This window comes from Penicillium pulvis, assembly GCF_028828015.1.
Source record: "Penicillium pulvis strain IBT 33274 chromosome Unknown contig_5_segment0_segment0, whole genome shotgun sequence".
In the NCBI taxonomy this organism is placed as follows: Eukaryota; Fungi; Ascomycota; class Eurotiomycetes; order Eurotiales; family Aspergillaceae; genus Penicillium; species Penicillium pulvis.
In genome coordinates, this window is record NW_026643078.1 from 3,003,490 (window position 1) to 3,017,054 (window position 13,565).

At 47.2% G+C, this 13,565-nt stretch overlaps 5 protein-coding genes across 5 annotated transcripts; 4 read left to right on the plus strand and 1 right to left on the minus strand.

Annotated features, from left to right (window-relative positions):
- Positions 1–328: 328 nt before the first annotated feature.
- N7503_007692 (uncharacterized protein) lies at positions 329–2,202 on the minus strand (the record flags this gene model as incomplete). The annotated part of the gene is made up of 5 exons (XM_057067239.1): positions 329–553; positions 622–952; positions 1,018–1,722; positions 1,786–1,888; positions 1,950–2,202. The coding sequence occupies 5 exons, from the start codon at positions 2,200–2,202 to the stop codon at positions 329–331; spliced, it is 1,617 nt and encodes a 538-aa protein (XP_056920920.1).
- Positions 2,203–2,518: 316 nt separating this feature from the next.
- Positions 2,519–2,719, plus strand: N7503_007693 (uncharacterized protein; the record flags this gene model as incomplete). Its single annotated transcript, XM_057067240.1, has 1 exon — positions 2,519–2,719. One exon carries the CDS (start codon positions 2,519–2,521, stop codon positions 2,717–2,719), a length of 201 nt encoding a protein of 66 aa, XP_056920921.1.
- Positions 2,720–4,075: 1,356 nt separating this feature from the next.
- N7503_007694 (RTA1 domain-containing protein) lies at positions 4,076–5,053 on the plus strand (the record flags this gene model as incomplete). Its single annotated transcript, XM_057067241.1, has 3 exons — positions 4,076–4,226; positions 4,300–4,548; positions 4,614–5,053. 3 exons carry the CDS (start codon positions 4,076–4,078, stop codon positions 5,051–5,053), a joined length of 840 nt encoding a protein of 279 aa, XP_056920922.1.
- A 2,222-nt stretch (positions 5,054–7,275) lies between these two features.
- N7503_007695 (uncharacterized protein) lies at positions 7,276–8,655 on the plus strand (the record flags this gene model as incomplete). The annotated part of the gene is made up of 3 exons (XM_057067242.1): positions 7,276–7,415; positions 7,468–7,760; positions 7,820–8,655. The coding sequence occupies 3 exons, from the start codon at positions 7,276–7,278 to the stop codon at positions 8,653–8,655; spliced, it is 1,269 nt and encodes a 422-aa protein (XP_056920923.1).
- Positions 8,656–10,194: 1,539 nt separating this feature from the next.
- Positions 10,195–13,550, plus strand: treA (alpha,alpha-trehalase treA; the record flags this gene model as incomplete). The annotated part of the gene is made up of 3 exons (XM_057067243.1): positions 10,195–10,206; positions 10,258–11,997; positions 12,057–13,550. The coding sequence occupies 3 exons, from the start codon at positions 10,195–10,197 to the stop codon at positions 13,548–13,550; spliced, it is 3,246 nt and encodes a 1,081-aa protein (XP_056920924.1).
- Positions 13,551–13,565: the final 15 nt, after the last annotated feature.

Consider the following 13,565-nt stretch of genomic DNA (forward strand, 5'->3'; position numbering starts at 1 on the left):
CATCTTTTTGTGAGATGCGAGTCGATACTCTGCACTGGCTCCCAGGCGCTATGTCGGATGTCAGCAGTTATCACTGGACTTTTTCAACTCATGAAATTCTATGCTACCTCCAAGAACATAAGTGAAAATTTCAACAGAAACCGTTTCTGCAGATATACTGTTCCACTAGTAAATGATAATCGGGCCACGCTTCTCACCTCTATCTCAAAGATTTTACTAAATCTCGCGAAGACTTTGCTTGCTTTCAGCACTTTCAGCTATGATATGATTTAAGACATAAAACGAAAACAATTAGAGTATCCATCAATATAATCATCAATTCACATGATCACGCTTGACCCATGAAGTTGCTCTTATGGATCCAAATCCGAATCGACTTTCCATAGAAATGGAAGATAATAGTAGTCCCGTAAACAAGGACATTCACCGTTGCTATCACCATGAAGACAGTCAAAATACCACTGGCCGAGACCCAGTCATTGATACACCAAGTCCAGATCCACGCAACGAGTGATTTAAGACATGAGATCGTCACCATGATTTCCGCAGACAGCTAAAATACATGTCAGTCCATATCAATATCAGTATCTGAGCCCGAAAAGGAGTAGAGATAGCATATACATCCTTATGACAATCCAGACTGTATGATATAGCGAGAGTGGCTCCCATCTGGGCACCAGCGGAGAGCACCCCAAATCCGACAATAGGACCAGCCCAGTGGGTTTTGAAATTGTATGTGAGACCGGAAATTAAAGCACCCTGGAAAGTGAGGAATGCTGCCATGATGCAAGTTGGGAGGCGCATTTCAGGCTCTCTCACGCCATTGTTACGGGCTGTGAACCATGTTGCGGTTCGATCTGCAAGGGGGCCGCAGAGGTATGTTCCCGAAAGAGAACCAACCAATGGAGAGAGAAAGACAAGGCCTTGAGAGCCAGAGGTGAAGTTATATGGTCTGTTTATCATAATGGCGAGTAAGTGGCGTGTCATAATACTCACAGGGGATCCTCAACTACTCACGATGGTGAAAATAACTGGGCGACCATAACCCCCAGGATAACATTCCAACTTAGACTCATGCCATAGATTAGACTAGACCAAAGAACGGTTGGATACGCCATGAGGATAAAGGGGCGTTTGAATAAGGCCCAAAGGCTGACGTCCTTGTTCGCAGTAAAACGGAATAGGTCCTGCATGTATGTTCGTTTCGTGACGGTCAATGACTCTTCCGACACCCGTTCTTCAGTTTCGATGTGCTCAGATGAATATTTTTCCCCTTCTTCTTTCTTGGGTTCTTTCTTGGAGTCGTAATTTGGAGCAGGAACGATGATCGGACGGTGTCCTTCGAATATGGTTTCCGGCATCGAGAAGATCATCAAAGCGAGGCTCACTCCAATCGAGATGGCAATGATGAAGAACGCCCATCTCATGCTCAGATACTCAATGATATATGCCGAGAAGAGAGGTCCAAGTTCGTTTCCGCCAAGGACTGACAATCCATACAGGGCAATCATCTCTCCTCTTTCGTGGAGGAAAAATATGTCAGCAATAGTGCTGGGGACAATAGCTTCGATAGGAGCTTCGAAAAGACCGAGGAAGGCACGAGCGCAGACGAGGTTGGGGAAGGTTTTTTCGGAGGCGATGGCTAACCATATGCAGGCGATGCCCATGAGAAAGTTGGAGAGCAAGTATACGGGGCGGCGACCGAATTTGACTGTCATTGGCCTGATGTAGTATATCATGTTAGTATTGCTCTCATGGGATGAGTGATGGTATTGGCTCAGCTACATCCAAAGGAGTGTACCGAAGCCCTGACAAATCAAGGTAGCACCGTTACTGTAGGCGATGTCGGAAAGAGGACGCTGAAAGAAGACGGATAAGCCGATCATGCCTGCAAAAAAGTTTTTAGCTCTTCTGCACCCGATTATTGGGGCAACACGAAATGTACATACCTCCAGCCATCATAGGGCCTGTGACTCCTCCATTGAAAGAATAGAAAAGACCATTGCCAAACACGGTCCATTTCTTCCATCGTGGCCATAACAGGGGGTCGTTAGGATCTGTTAGCGAAGGCTGTGGCACGAGCAGTAAGTGTGAATCTCCATGGGCAACATGTTGATAGTGTTGTATAGCGTCCGAATTATCCTGATCGATCAAAAGCTCTGTGCCCGGAGCAGAGCTATGTTCTTGAGTAATACTAGCCATTTTGATGATATGTCTGAATACAAATGTTGGAGTGTTAAATCTCTCAAATCCTCTTTAATAGCTGAATTGTCAAGGGTTGCAACCCTAGAGAGCTACCCCGGACTACATTGCAATCCCCACTTTTAGCTTCGTTCATGCAAAACCTAAGTTTTCCCATTTCCCCATTGCCCCACTTTCTCACTTCTCCCAGTTCCAGCTTGTCTTTACTTAATGGCGTATTTAGAACTCTACTGGAACATATATTCACTGTTGAGTAATTGACTAATTTCCTCAATCCTTCTAATTCGCTTTTATAATCTCGAACCAGCCCCCCAGAATGGCTGCATTTCTCCCCTCTGCCAGGTCAACTTGGAAGAAGCTAATCTCCCTGCCCTTGGCACCGGCGCCACAGCTCTCACTGGGCATCAACCCGGCCTTATCTGCCGTACAGAAGCGGGAGACGCCTGATACATTCGCCACGGGCCTGCTACAACATGCGACCGAGGATATGGGCATTCTGGCCAATATAATGCCGTGACTGGACGGGCAATATTCGAAATACGAAGCGAAACAAAATGAGTATACGAAGAATTCATAACAAATTGCATAAAAACCCTTCAATTGCTCTGTTATTGGCTTTACAGGTACGGCTCGAGACGAGGTGGGAAAATTCTTTTTCCCCACCACCCTCAGCACGCCTTAACTGGCGTCCTGTCCACAAGGCTAATCTAGACCCCCGGAAATTCCGGTGTACCTAGTGCAGCAATGTATAAAATAAGCTAGAGGTCTTTGGCATACCACTCTGGACCCCGTGGATCCTCAAGCGCTTCTTCTTGGCTGTGAAGAAACTGGCGCCAGACAATCTGTGACCGTCATTGCTCGGTTGGTGAAACCCATGTCCGGTTGCCGAACAAGAGCAGTCACAGTAGGACATAAATATCCATATGCCACGGCAAGCTAACCCCACTCTTGAGATCCGGTCTCGCCACTGGAGATGGTGGCACGCCAACAAGGAGACCTAGAGGTGGCTTATTGAAGGAAAGACGGTTTTGTTTGCTTATCTCTGCAACTGAAGGATTATTGCCAGACAAGGCGACTTGAGGCCCGAAGAGACCTTCATTCCTGCGCAGCAGAGCGATCAGGGGTTAGGTCTCCTGAAACAGCAACACGAGGATTATCAGGATTATCAGAAAGAGGTAGATCTTACCTTCTTCAGCCTCGTGGCCCCTAGGTATTTCGCCGTGAAAGACAACTCCGCGGAATTTTCGGAGGTTAACGTAAAATCCGGGGAAACTCAGCCACCACATAACCAGCTCAATTCTTCACAGGTTATCCAATCAAGATGTCCCTTCGTTAACTCAAAGCCCTCAAAGATATTTGATTAGATTTCACTCCTCCATCTCGCTATCGCTCTGAGACACTGAGACAACTGACTGATATCATACCGCCATGGCTAGACTTCAGTCGTAGATCAACAAACAGTTCACTTTACTCGTTTACTATTACTTTAATATGCCGCAACCGGGCTCCGGCTGCCTGATCCCTGCTGTCACTGTCTTTTCGCTAAGCTATGTTTATTTCTTCTGGATAAGGCCTAGCCCAACTATTTCACAATATGATCTCTACTGGATAACACTTCAGAAGATGTAGATTCAGGACTCATTTCTACGGTATGAAACTTAATTTTACCTTGACAGGCTGCCGTCTTAGAGTTAAAAATAGCTACCAGCAGAGTGGACCGGAATTTAGGGGTATTCCAACTCTCCGCGGAGATTTTGGCAGAAGATCATACCGCGTCGCTCAAGCACTTATAAGAGCAGAATTCTTACTTTCAAATGATTTCCTACAAGACCTCGCAAACCAATCAGGGCGAAAAACAAGCGCCAAAATCAAAATGACATACTACAAATATTATCATTACGATCCCTCCCTAGCCGGTGCCTGCATTTTTGCGATTTTGTTCGGAATATTTACCATTTGGCATACATTCCTCATTTGCAAGCACAAGACTCTACACTTCATACCTTTGGTCATCGGCGGAATTTGTATGTATTCCTCGAGGCCTTTGCTTTGGCAGTTATTCTATTCCATTGATGTCCGCTAATATGTAATTCGCAGTTGAATTTGTTGGATATACAGCCCGTGCGATATCGAGTACTGAAGCACCACATTTGACACTTGGTCCCTACGTTATCCAAACCCTTCTTCTACTGGTCGCTCCGCCACTCTTCGCAGCTAGTATCTACATGGTCTTGGGTCGCATCATCCTCAGTGTGGACGCAGAGTCATATAGCCTTATCAAACAAAAGTGGTTGACCAAAACATTCGTGATCAGTGATGTTGTCTGTTTCTTCGTTCAGCTGGCTGGTGCGTATAAAACACCGTTTCCATTTGACCTGAGTCGCGGTAGGAATTGTACTGACTTTGTATAGGTGCTGGGCTAATGGCTAGCTCCCATGCATCAATGTCCGAGACAGGCGCTGATATTGTTTTGGCCGGATTATGGCTCCAGATCGTAATTTTCGGATTATTTTTGGTTTTGGCGCTGATATTTGACCGTCGTCTGCGGGCCGTGCCCACTCGTCAATCAAAAGACGGCTTGTTGCCTTGGAAGAGGTTTATGTGGATCTTATACATCGCATGCACCTTCATCATGGTTCGAAACATCGTGCGAGTGGCAGAATTTATCGAAGGTTTCCAGGGGTATATCATTCTACACGAGGTCTTTCTGTATGTCTTTGATGCTGTGCCGATGTTGTCAGTGATGGTAATTTTAAGCATCTGGTATCCATCGGGTTTCTCCAAAGGAACGGAAAGGACTAAACTAGATGCACGAGACCACCCACAGCTTGAGCTTTCGGACATTGAGTGATAGCAGGGGAGGAGAGCATTCACCCCAAGTCGGCAGGTAAAAATCCAACTTCTCTAATCAAAAATGCCAATTGTCAAGCCGATGAAGCCTTAGATGTTAGTAGTAATTCTCACCATAATTACTAGAAATTTGCATAAGCTGATGATGATCATAGGCACAGAGCCACTAGCTTCACCAAGGATATGAAGAACGCTCATCAGCATGATTGGGAATAAATCAGAATAATGAATCTTGGCTGTGGCTTTCATAATGAACGTTCTACTCCTTTGCTTTCTATCGAGATGTTTTTTGAGTGCCTGATTGCAGAAAGCGTCCAGAGTCGATGGCATGATACTTCGTGGTCTGCCACTCGAGCAGAGGGGGTAGATGGGTTATCGAATTGTCGAATCACAAAGTTTGTAGGTAGGCAGATTCCATTTACCCCGTCCTATCACTGAGAGGTACACTTATAGCCCATAACCAATTTAGCAGGGGCATCGAGAATGTCACTAATCCCTGATAATTATATTCTAAGATGAGTTCAAATGGGAAACACACTGCAGGCATTTTTTGAGCGTTTGACTTGCAAGGTCGCTCGTGATTGAGAACAGTATTTCCATCGATGTTTTTTGAAAGAAGGAATGTGTCTAGGAAGGAAGTTGTTGAATTGCCCAAGCCTGAGAGAGATAAGGTAATTGTGTGAGTAGCATACATCCGAAATAGCAGACACGAGATTTTCTATTTGTGGAAAGAATTATAGGTAATGTAGTAAACCCGCATCTTAGAAAATCAGCCGCTAAGGCGTATTAGTGTTCTACAGATTCTGTCTGATGACAATGTACCTACTGGTTAGACTTCCGCATTTCCTAAGCCTTGTATAATGTTACGGAGGGGGAAGAAGCAGAGGTCATTCCTGAGCATAGAACTGCGCTCCTCCTCAGTCCGTAAACGAGAGGACCGTTGAACTAGGACACCTGAAGCATACATCAAGGTAAGTATAACGTAAAACCTGAGCAACACAAGCCCTAGGAAAGGCGTTATATACTAGTTCTTGACGAGCTAGACCCAATGTTGCTCACGTGATGAAGCATCCGTTAGTCAGCCCCTTGCAAGGTCGGCGGTGGGTGGCATCAGTTGGCAACGTCGAAGTGACCATTCTGGAGAAAATGAAGGTCAAGCTTCGATCATAAGCTTCGATCACAATTAAGGATACCGTTCTGAGTTCGCAGAAACAAGCTGGGTTGTCCGAGGGTGTCGCTTTTAACCTGGTTTGTAATCTCCACTGCGACTCACTAACGGACATGCCGTCCGTGTTGATGACTTGGCTGCTTTTCTGAACGTTGTCATGGAAAGTCCGGTATCAGTCACTCGGAGCGCTGGCTGGGGAGCAGCATGTGATTCATGCGCAAGGGCAAAGGCCAGATGCCTTCGCTCTGACAGTACACCTGGGACCAGATGTGACAGGTCAGCTCGTTTCGCATACGGTCTACTCCCCACGACAATCCGCTAATTGATGCTTACAACCTTCAGATGCAAGAGCTTGAAGAAAGATTGTATGCCAAAGGCGCGCAAGCCAAGAAAAAGAAGGCAGATTAGGGGGCCGTGAGTAGCAGCTCTGTCGTCTTGTATGCCTTAGCATGGGCTAACAGATAAGGCTTTGTAGCCAGATTGTTCGGTTAGAAGAGAGACCGAGCAGTCTCGAAAGAGAATCTTTGAACCAGCGAGAGAACTCCTTGTCTCCGGAAATGCCGCCTGAAAGGGTTGACCAACCACCATCACCAACCACCTTCAAAACCCCTGCGCGATGTCAAGACGAAACTTCTGCGAATACTTCACTGCCTGGTTTCAACGTATTCGCGCGTCCAACATGCACCTGCCAGCCAAAAATCGGTAAAGATGATTTTAGCCCAGTCGATTCTGATGAGACCCTGTTATCGACATACAATAATCAGCTTCGCTCCCAATTCCCATTTGTCGTTATTCCACCTGGGGTGAATTTAGTACAACTTCAACAAAGTCGACCTTTCCTTGCAATGGTAATCAGAATGGTAGCTTCAATCAAATGTCGACGGTCAATGTGGGGTCAGAGTCATGCGGTAATGCAACATATTTCTGATGCCGTGATCATAAGGTCTGAGCGCTCTTTGGACCTCCTTCAAGGCATTATTGTCTTTTTGGGCTACTACCATTACTATTGCCTAGCTCATGGGCAATTTAACAACCTCGCGCACCTCGCAATCAGCATGATCGGAGACTTAGGTCTGGAAAGACGTACCAAGCCGCGCGAAGCCGCACCGTATTCGACAATGGATCCTGAAGCGCCAAGGGTGGTTACAAATGAAGAGAGAAGGGTTTTGGTTGGTGCTTGGTATATGGGCTCAAAGTGAGTAGGTCCGTCGTTGCACAGAACGCAGAAGCTAATGACAACCGCACAGCGCTGCTCTCTCTTTCAATAAATTGGACTCACCAAGATACACGAAGCATCATGATCAGTGTCTTAACGAGCTCAAAGAAGCTGCGGAATATGAGACAGATGAACTTCTTATACAGCTAGTTCGTATTCAGCACCTCACCGAGAGGATTTTTCAGTTCAACCACCGAGACCAATATGTATTTGACTCGATTGGACTAGCATTGCCAGAGACAACAGCTGCTGCGCATATCTCAGCCTTCCAGGTAGGATTGGATCAACTTGAGGATTCACTACCTAAGAAGCTTAAAACCAACTGTGAGATCTTTAAATTTCACAGCCTAAATCGTGTGGCCCTATTACTAACAAAGTGCAAGACTTATTATTGAGCCACTATAGTACTGCACGGTTAAGACTGTTTGATCCGCTGCTGAGCGATATTAAACTGTCAAGTATTACAAGTCCCCCTTCCGTCCCTGCATCGCTTTTGGATGCGGAGGCATTCCATCGCTACCACGATGCCATGTCTGCTCTTAGATCATGGGTGAATAATTGGCTCGCCATACCCGTTTGCTACTATTTTTATATGCCGCAGCCCGGTTATGGCCAGCTAATGTATGCAGTCACTATGCTTGCTCGCCAGGCGAGGTTGTCGCTGCTTGCCAATGCTCAGTTTAACCGTGTCAGCTATATTTCCTCTCACGTGTCTGCAGACACTGCCCAACGTGTTACCAAGAATGTTGACGCCGAGGCAACTGAGAATTTGGTGCTTAATGCTCTACAGACCTTTGCTACCAGATTCGAGGCTGCTAAAGAGGAGATCGGTACCGCATATGGACAGGAATGGGACAATAACCTTTTGAACCTGATCGCAAAGACGCTCAGAGTCAAGAAGGCTCGCATCGAGAACTGGAGTAAAGTTCTCTTGGCGAAAACTACTGATGGTTGTAGCGGCGACGGGGTTACGCCGGGACAAGAATGGCCAGCGTTTAGCTCTGCTGAGGGCCAAGAGAGCAGCGCCGACGCCAGGGATGCTGCAGAACGGCTTTTTGGGCAGCTCGATAGGTCATTGCTAGATGATAATTATCAGGAGAGCTGGCTGTGGGGCAGCGACCCTTTAGGACTCTTGTGCACTGACCAAGACAATATCTTTGAAGAAGCCGTTAGAACCGGTAACACTTCTTTACATAACAATGGCTTCGATTACCAGTGATGTTGTCGAGCATGGATTAGAGCAATGGATATCCTGACGTATCCGCGGTTACTCGCGGATATGAGTTTTTTCAGCATTTCTGAATAAGGTGTACTGACTGGGGGTGATTTTCATGAGCTGGAGAGCTCTGAGCATTCGAGGAATGTAACTTCACAATTCGTTGTTCTTAATCGTAAATGTCAAACAATGCTACTGGCTGGGTCGTCCATAATATATACTGTACTCAACAACATCTCGTTACATCTCGTCGGTCCGCTGTTATCTTGCCTTTGACGGTTTGTCGTTAATAGAAGAGGAAGTTAAGAATGTAGTGATATATAATCTTGAAAGGCCTGATCAACAATCATCTATAGATGTCGAACTGAAAGAAACTCAAGATTATGAGAGATAACCCTAAAATTCATCATTCTTAATATGGTGTTCAGGACTACGCAGCTCGCTTTTGAATCATATTAATAACTTTATTCCGGGACGCTCCTCTATACTGCTCGTTCTCCAGTAGTGGCCGTAACGGGGTTAATAGCAGCCAATCATGATCACTTAGTGATCACTAGTCAACCATGCGCTTCTAAGTCCTGGCTAAGCATTTGATAACTTACTAACTATCAAGTCAGCATAATGAGATGCTTAGTGAGCTTGATTCTTAACGTCCTTATAAAAGGGGCGGCAACCGGGGAAGGAAACCCCCCCCCCGACAAGGAAAACCGGTATGTATAGCTACTGATGCATCCACGTGACTTACGAAGTTAAGAAGCGGCCTAATGCCTCAGGCAACCATACTTAATATGCCCTTGGAGAACCTTGGAACGTACTTCATCTTTGTGAAACTCATTCGTATAAATTCCAAACAATATCAGCCAAGAGCAGTTGAGTTCATGTGCCATGGCACCTGCCTTTCATGGAAACCAACGGGTTTTTATCGGACGATTTGCGGGACCCCAGTCACCCCACACGAACCCCAACAGGCCCCAAAAACTCTCTTTCACTCGATGACGCCGTGCCGAACCTCCATCCGTCCATCACATGGCCGGCCAATACCGCCACTTTTGAGAGTTATGGATACACGCGGGCAACATTGAAAATGCCATGGCTTCCCTCCAGGTTTACCGGTTCTTCCGGCAAGGCGATCAGGTCATTGGAGCAAGTAGCCGCCTCATACGACATTGCCAATCTTTTTCCCAAACGGCATCGGCTCGGTCCCCACAGCCAGGATCCCTAAACTCGTATTGTGGCCGAGTGGCGCCGACTGCCAGAAACGGAGGAAGCTTCCACTATTTCCCCACATTCCAGTTATGAGATCACGGAAGGGTCTGAGCGTGGCAGTGCTAGTGCCTGAATTGGCAGCTCGAGAAGCTGAAGTGGGCACTGCGACAATTTAAATCTCGCCTCCCGTGCACTTTTTTTTTTTTTTTTTGAATAAAGTTTACTTCCACGTTTGCCTTCTGACTCTTCCCAAGTGCCAGTTCTGACTTGCTAAATTATAGCAATCGCAAAGGTTGATTTACTAAACTCTGCCCTCAAGGGTGAGAACACTGCGAGATGCAGTTCAAAGTGAGTAAATCTATCAACCAAAGTACAAGTAAGAGCTAACAGATTTTAAAGCCCTCCGTATGGGCAGTGCTCCCGCTGCTTTTGAATCTCAGCTCTTCGGTACAAGCAGCATGCTCTGGTTCTGCCACAAATCGTGTTGCGAAATCTTTGCGAAGGAATATGGGATCTGGTGTTGGGAACTTCAGCAACAATGTCTACCAAACCGACTTCGACGGTGTCATGTGGGACGAGGATAACTGGCTACTGTCAACTACAAATCTGGAGCAAGGTCAATTCCAGACACGAGGATCCGTGGCGAACGGATATCTAGGCATCAACGTTGCTAGTGCCGGGCCATTCTTCGAGGTCGACTCAATGGAAGACGGAGGTGATGGAATTAGCGGTTGGCCTCTGTTTTCGCGCCGTCAGTCTTTTGCCACAATCGGTGGATTTTTCGATGCGCAGGCAAATACCAATGAGTCTAACTACCCGTGGCTGTCCCAGTATGGCTGGGATAGTGTAATCAGTGGAGTGCCTCACTGGAGTGGCTTGATTCTTGATCTTGGTGATGGTGTTTACCTGGATGCGACTGTGGACAACACTACCATCTCCAATTTCCGCACAACATATGACTTCCAAGCTGGTGTTCTGGTCTGGAAGTACACCTGGGCTCCGCAGGGTGTGAGTAGCTCTTTTAACATCACTTATCGCCTTTTCGCCAATAAGCTTTGGGTCAACCAGGCGGTGGTCGACATGCAGATTGTATCGAGCGTTGATACCAATGCCACAGTTGTGAACGTTATAGATGGAGCGTCCGCTGTGCGAACGGATTTCGTCAACTCTGGTGAAGATGATGGCGCTATTTACTCTGCAGTGCGACCGAATGGAGTTGCAAATGTCACTGCCTACATCTACGCCAACATGACAGGTCCAGGCGTGGACTTGTCTTCGCGTCAAGTTGTCACCGGAAAACCATATGTTAGCACAAATGACTCGTCAATTGCCCAGTCTGTCACCGTTAGTCTCAAGGCCGGCAAGACAGCCCGTATCACCAAGTTTGTTGGCGGCGCATCGTCCGATGCCTTTGAAGATCCTCAACAGGTAGCCAAGAATGCTTCTTCTACCGCCCTGCGCAATGGGTATTTGAGATCTCTACGCTCGCATGTTACTGAGTGGGCAAATGTCATGCCTGATGATTCGGTCGATCGCTATACATTCCCTAACGGCACTCTGCCTAATGATACCCTCATCATCGATTCTGCTGTGATCGCTGTTGTAAACACATACTACTTGCTCCAAAATACTGTTGGCACCAACGCAATCAATGTGTCATCGTCGACTTCTTTGAATACGGACAGTATTTCAGTCGGTGGCTTGACTTCTGATTCTTACGCTGGACAAGTATTCTGGGATGCCGATCTCTGGATGCAGCCTGGCCTTTCGGCGTCTCACCCCGAGTCCGCTCAGCGCATCACAAACTATCGTGTCAAACTTTATGACCAGGCCCAGGAGAACATTAAAACCTCATACGCTGGCTCTCAGAATCAGACTCAGTTTTCTTCTTCCGCGGCTATCTTCCCCTGGACTAGTGGACGCTATGGCAATTGCACTGCCACCGGACCCTGCTGGGATTACGAATATCATTTGAATGGTGACATTGGCATGTCCTTTGTCAACCAGTGGGTCACTACTGGAGACACTCAATTTTTCAAGGAGAATCTCTACCCAATCTACGACTCTGTAGCTACGCTATACACAGACCTCCTGCAGCGAAATGGATCTTCCTGGACTCTCAGTAACATGACAGATCCGGTAGGTGTCAAACAGGTACTCGATCCTTTTGGAATGCAAATTCTGACTTCTCTTTTTAGGATGAGTATGCGAATATGGTCGATGCGGGTGGCTTCACTATGCCACTAATTGCCAAGACACTCACAAACGCGAATGCCTTCCGCCAGCAATTTGGCCTTGAGGAAAACTCGACCTGGGATGACATGGCCAACAATGTCTTGGTCATTCGCGAAAATGGAGTGACCCTCGAGTTCACAACTATGAACGGGAGTGCTGTCGTCAAACAGGCTGATGTGGTTCTAAACACATATCCATTAGATTACACGTCCAACTACACTACACAAGACTCTTTGAACGACCTAGACTACTATGCAGCTAAGCAGTCATCTGATGGCCCTGCAATGACCTGGGCCATTTTCTCCATCGTGGCCAATGACATGTCTCCGTCTGGCTGCTCGGCTTACACCTACGCCCAATATGCGTTTAGACCTTACGCCCGGGCGCCATTCTACCAGATGTCAGAGCAGTTGACCGATAACTCTACCACAAATGGCGGTACTCATCCCGCTTTCCCTTTCCTCACTGGTCATGGTGGCTCTAACCAAGTGGTCTTGTTCGGTTACTTGGGACTCCGCCTCGAGCCTGATGATATCCTTCACATTGACCCGAACCTGCCGCCTCAAATACCCTACCTCAAGTACCGAACATTCTACTGGCACGGATGGCCCATTTCCGCTTGGTCTAACTATACCCACACCACCATCAGCCGTGCTTGCAATGCCCCTCTCAGCACTGCAGACCAGCGGTTCGCGGGTAGGCCGATCACCATCAGCGCGGGTTCTGAGTCAAACTCGACAAGCTACCGACTACCCTTGGTAGGATCCGTGGTTATTCCAAACCGTCAAATAGGGTCCGTAAACACCGTTGCCGGAAACCTTGCGCAATGCAAGCCAGTGGATTCCCTTGATTCATATGAACCAGGCCAGTTCCCCATCTCAGCAATTGACGGAGCCGCATCGACGAAATGGCAGCCATCCCAAGCAGCGAACTGGAGTTCCATCACAGTCTCACTAGGCGCAGAACAAGGTTCAATGGTAACCGGCTTCTACTTCGATTGGGCACAAGCACCTCCCGTCAACGCGACCGTGATTTTCCACGATAAGAGTATTGATGCTACATTGAATTCCTTCCACCCATCCAACGAAAACATGCACTACACGGTCGCGACTACACTGAATGGAATCGTACTTTCCGATCCCTATGATGCGAAGACCACCAATCTCGATGCCATTGCCATTCCCACAGGAAACACTACCAACGTCACACTCTCCTCACCAATTCCAGCTGCGCAATACGCATCGCTTCTAATTAAGGGAAACCAAGGTCTTGATGCTGTTGATGTGCAGTACAACAATGGAACAGGCGCGACGGTTGCTGAGTGGGCTATTCTAGGCCCGAATAACCAGACTTCATCTGTTTCGACCAATGCGAAGAGGAAGTTAGGGGTGAAGGCGGCGAGATTTTCAGACCCAGGATCTATGATGCGTCGTCGTCAATTTTTGGCCCAGCACTAGGTGATTTAGCGGCCT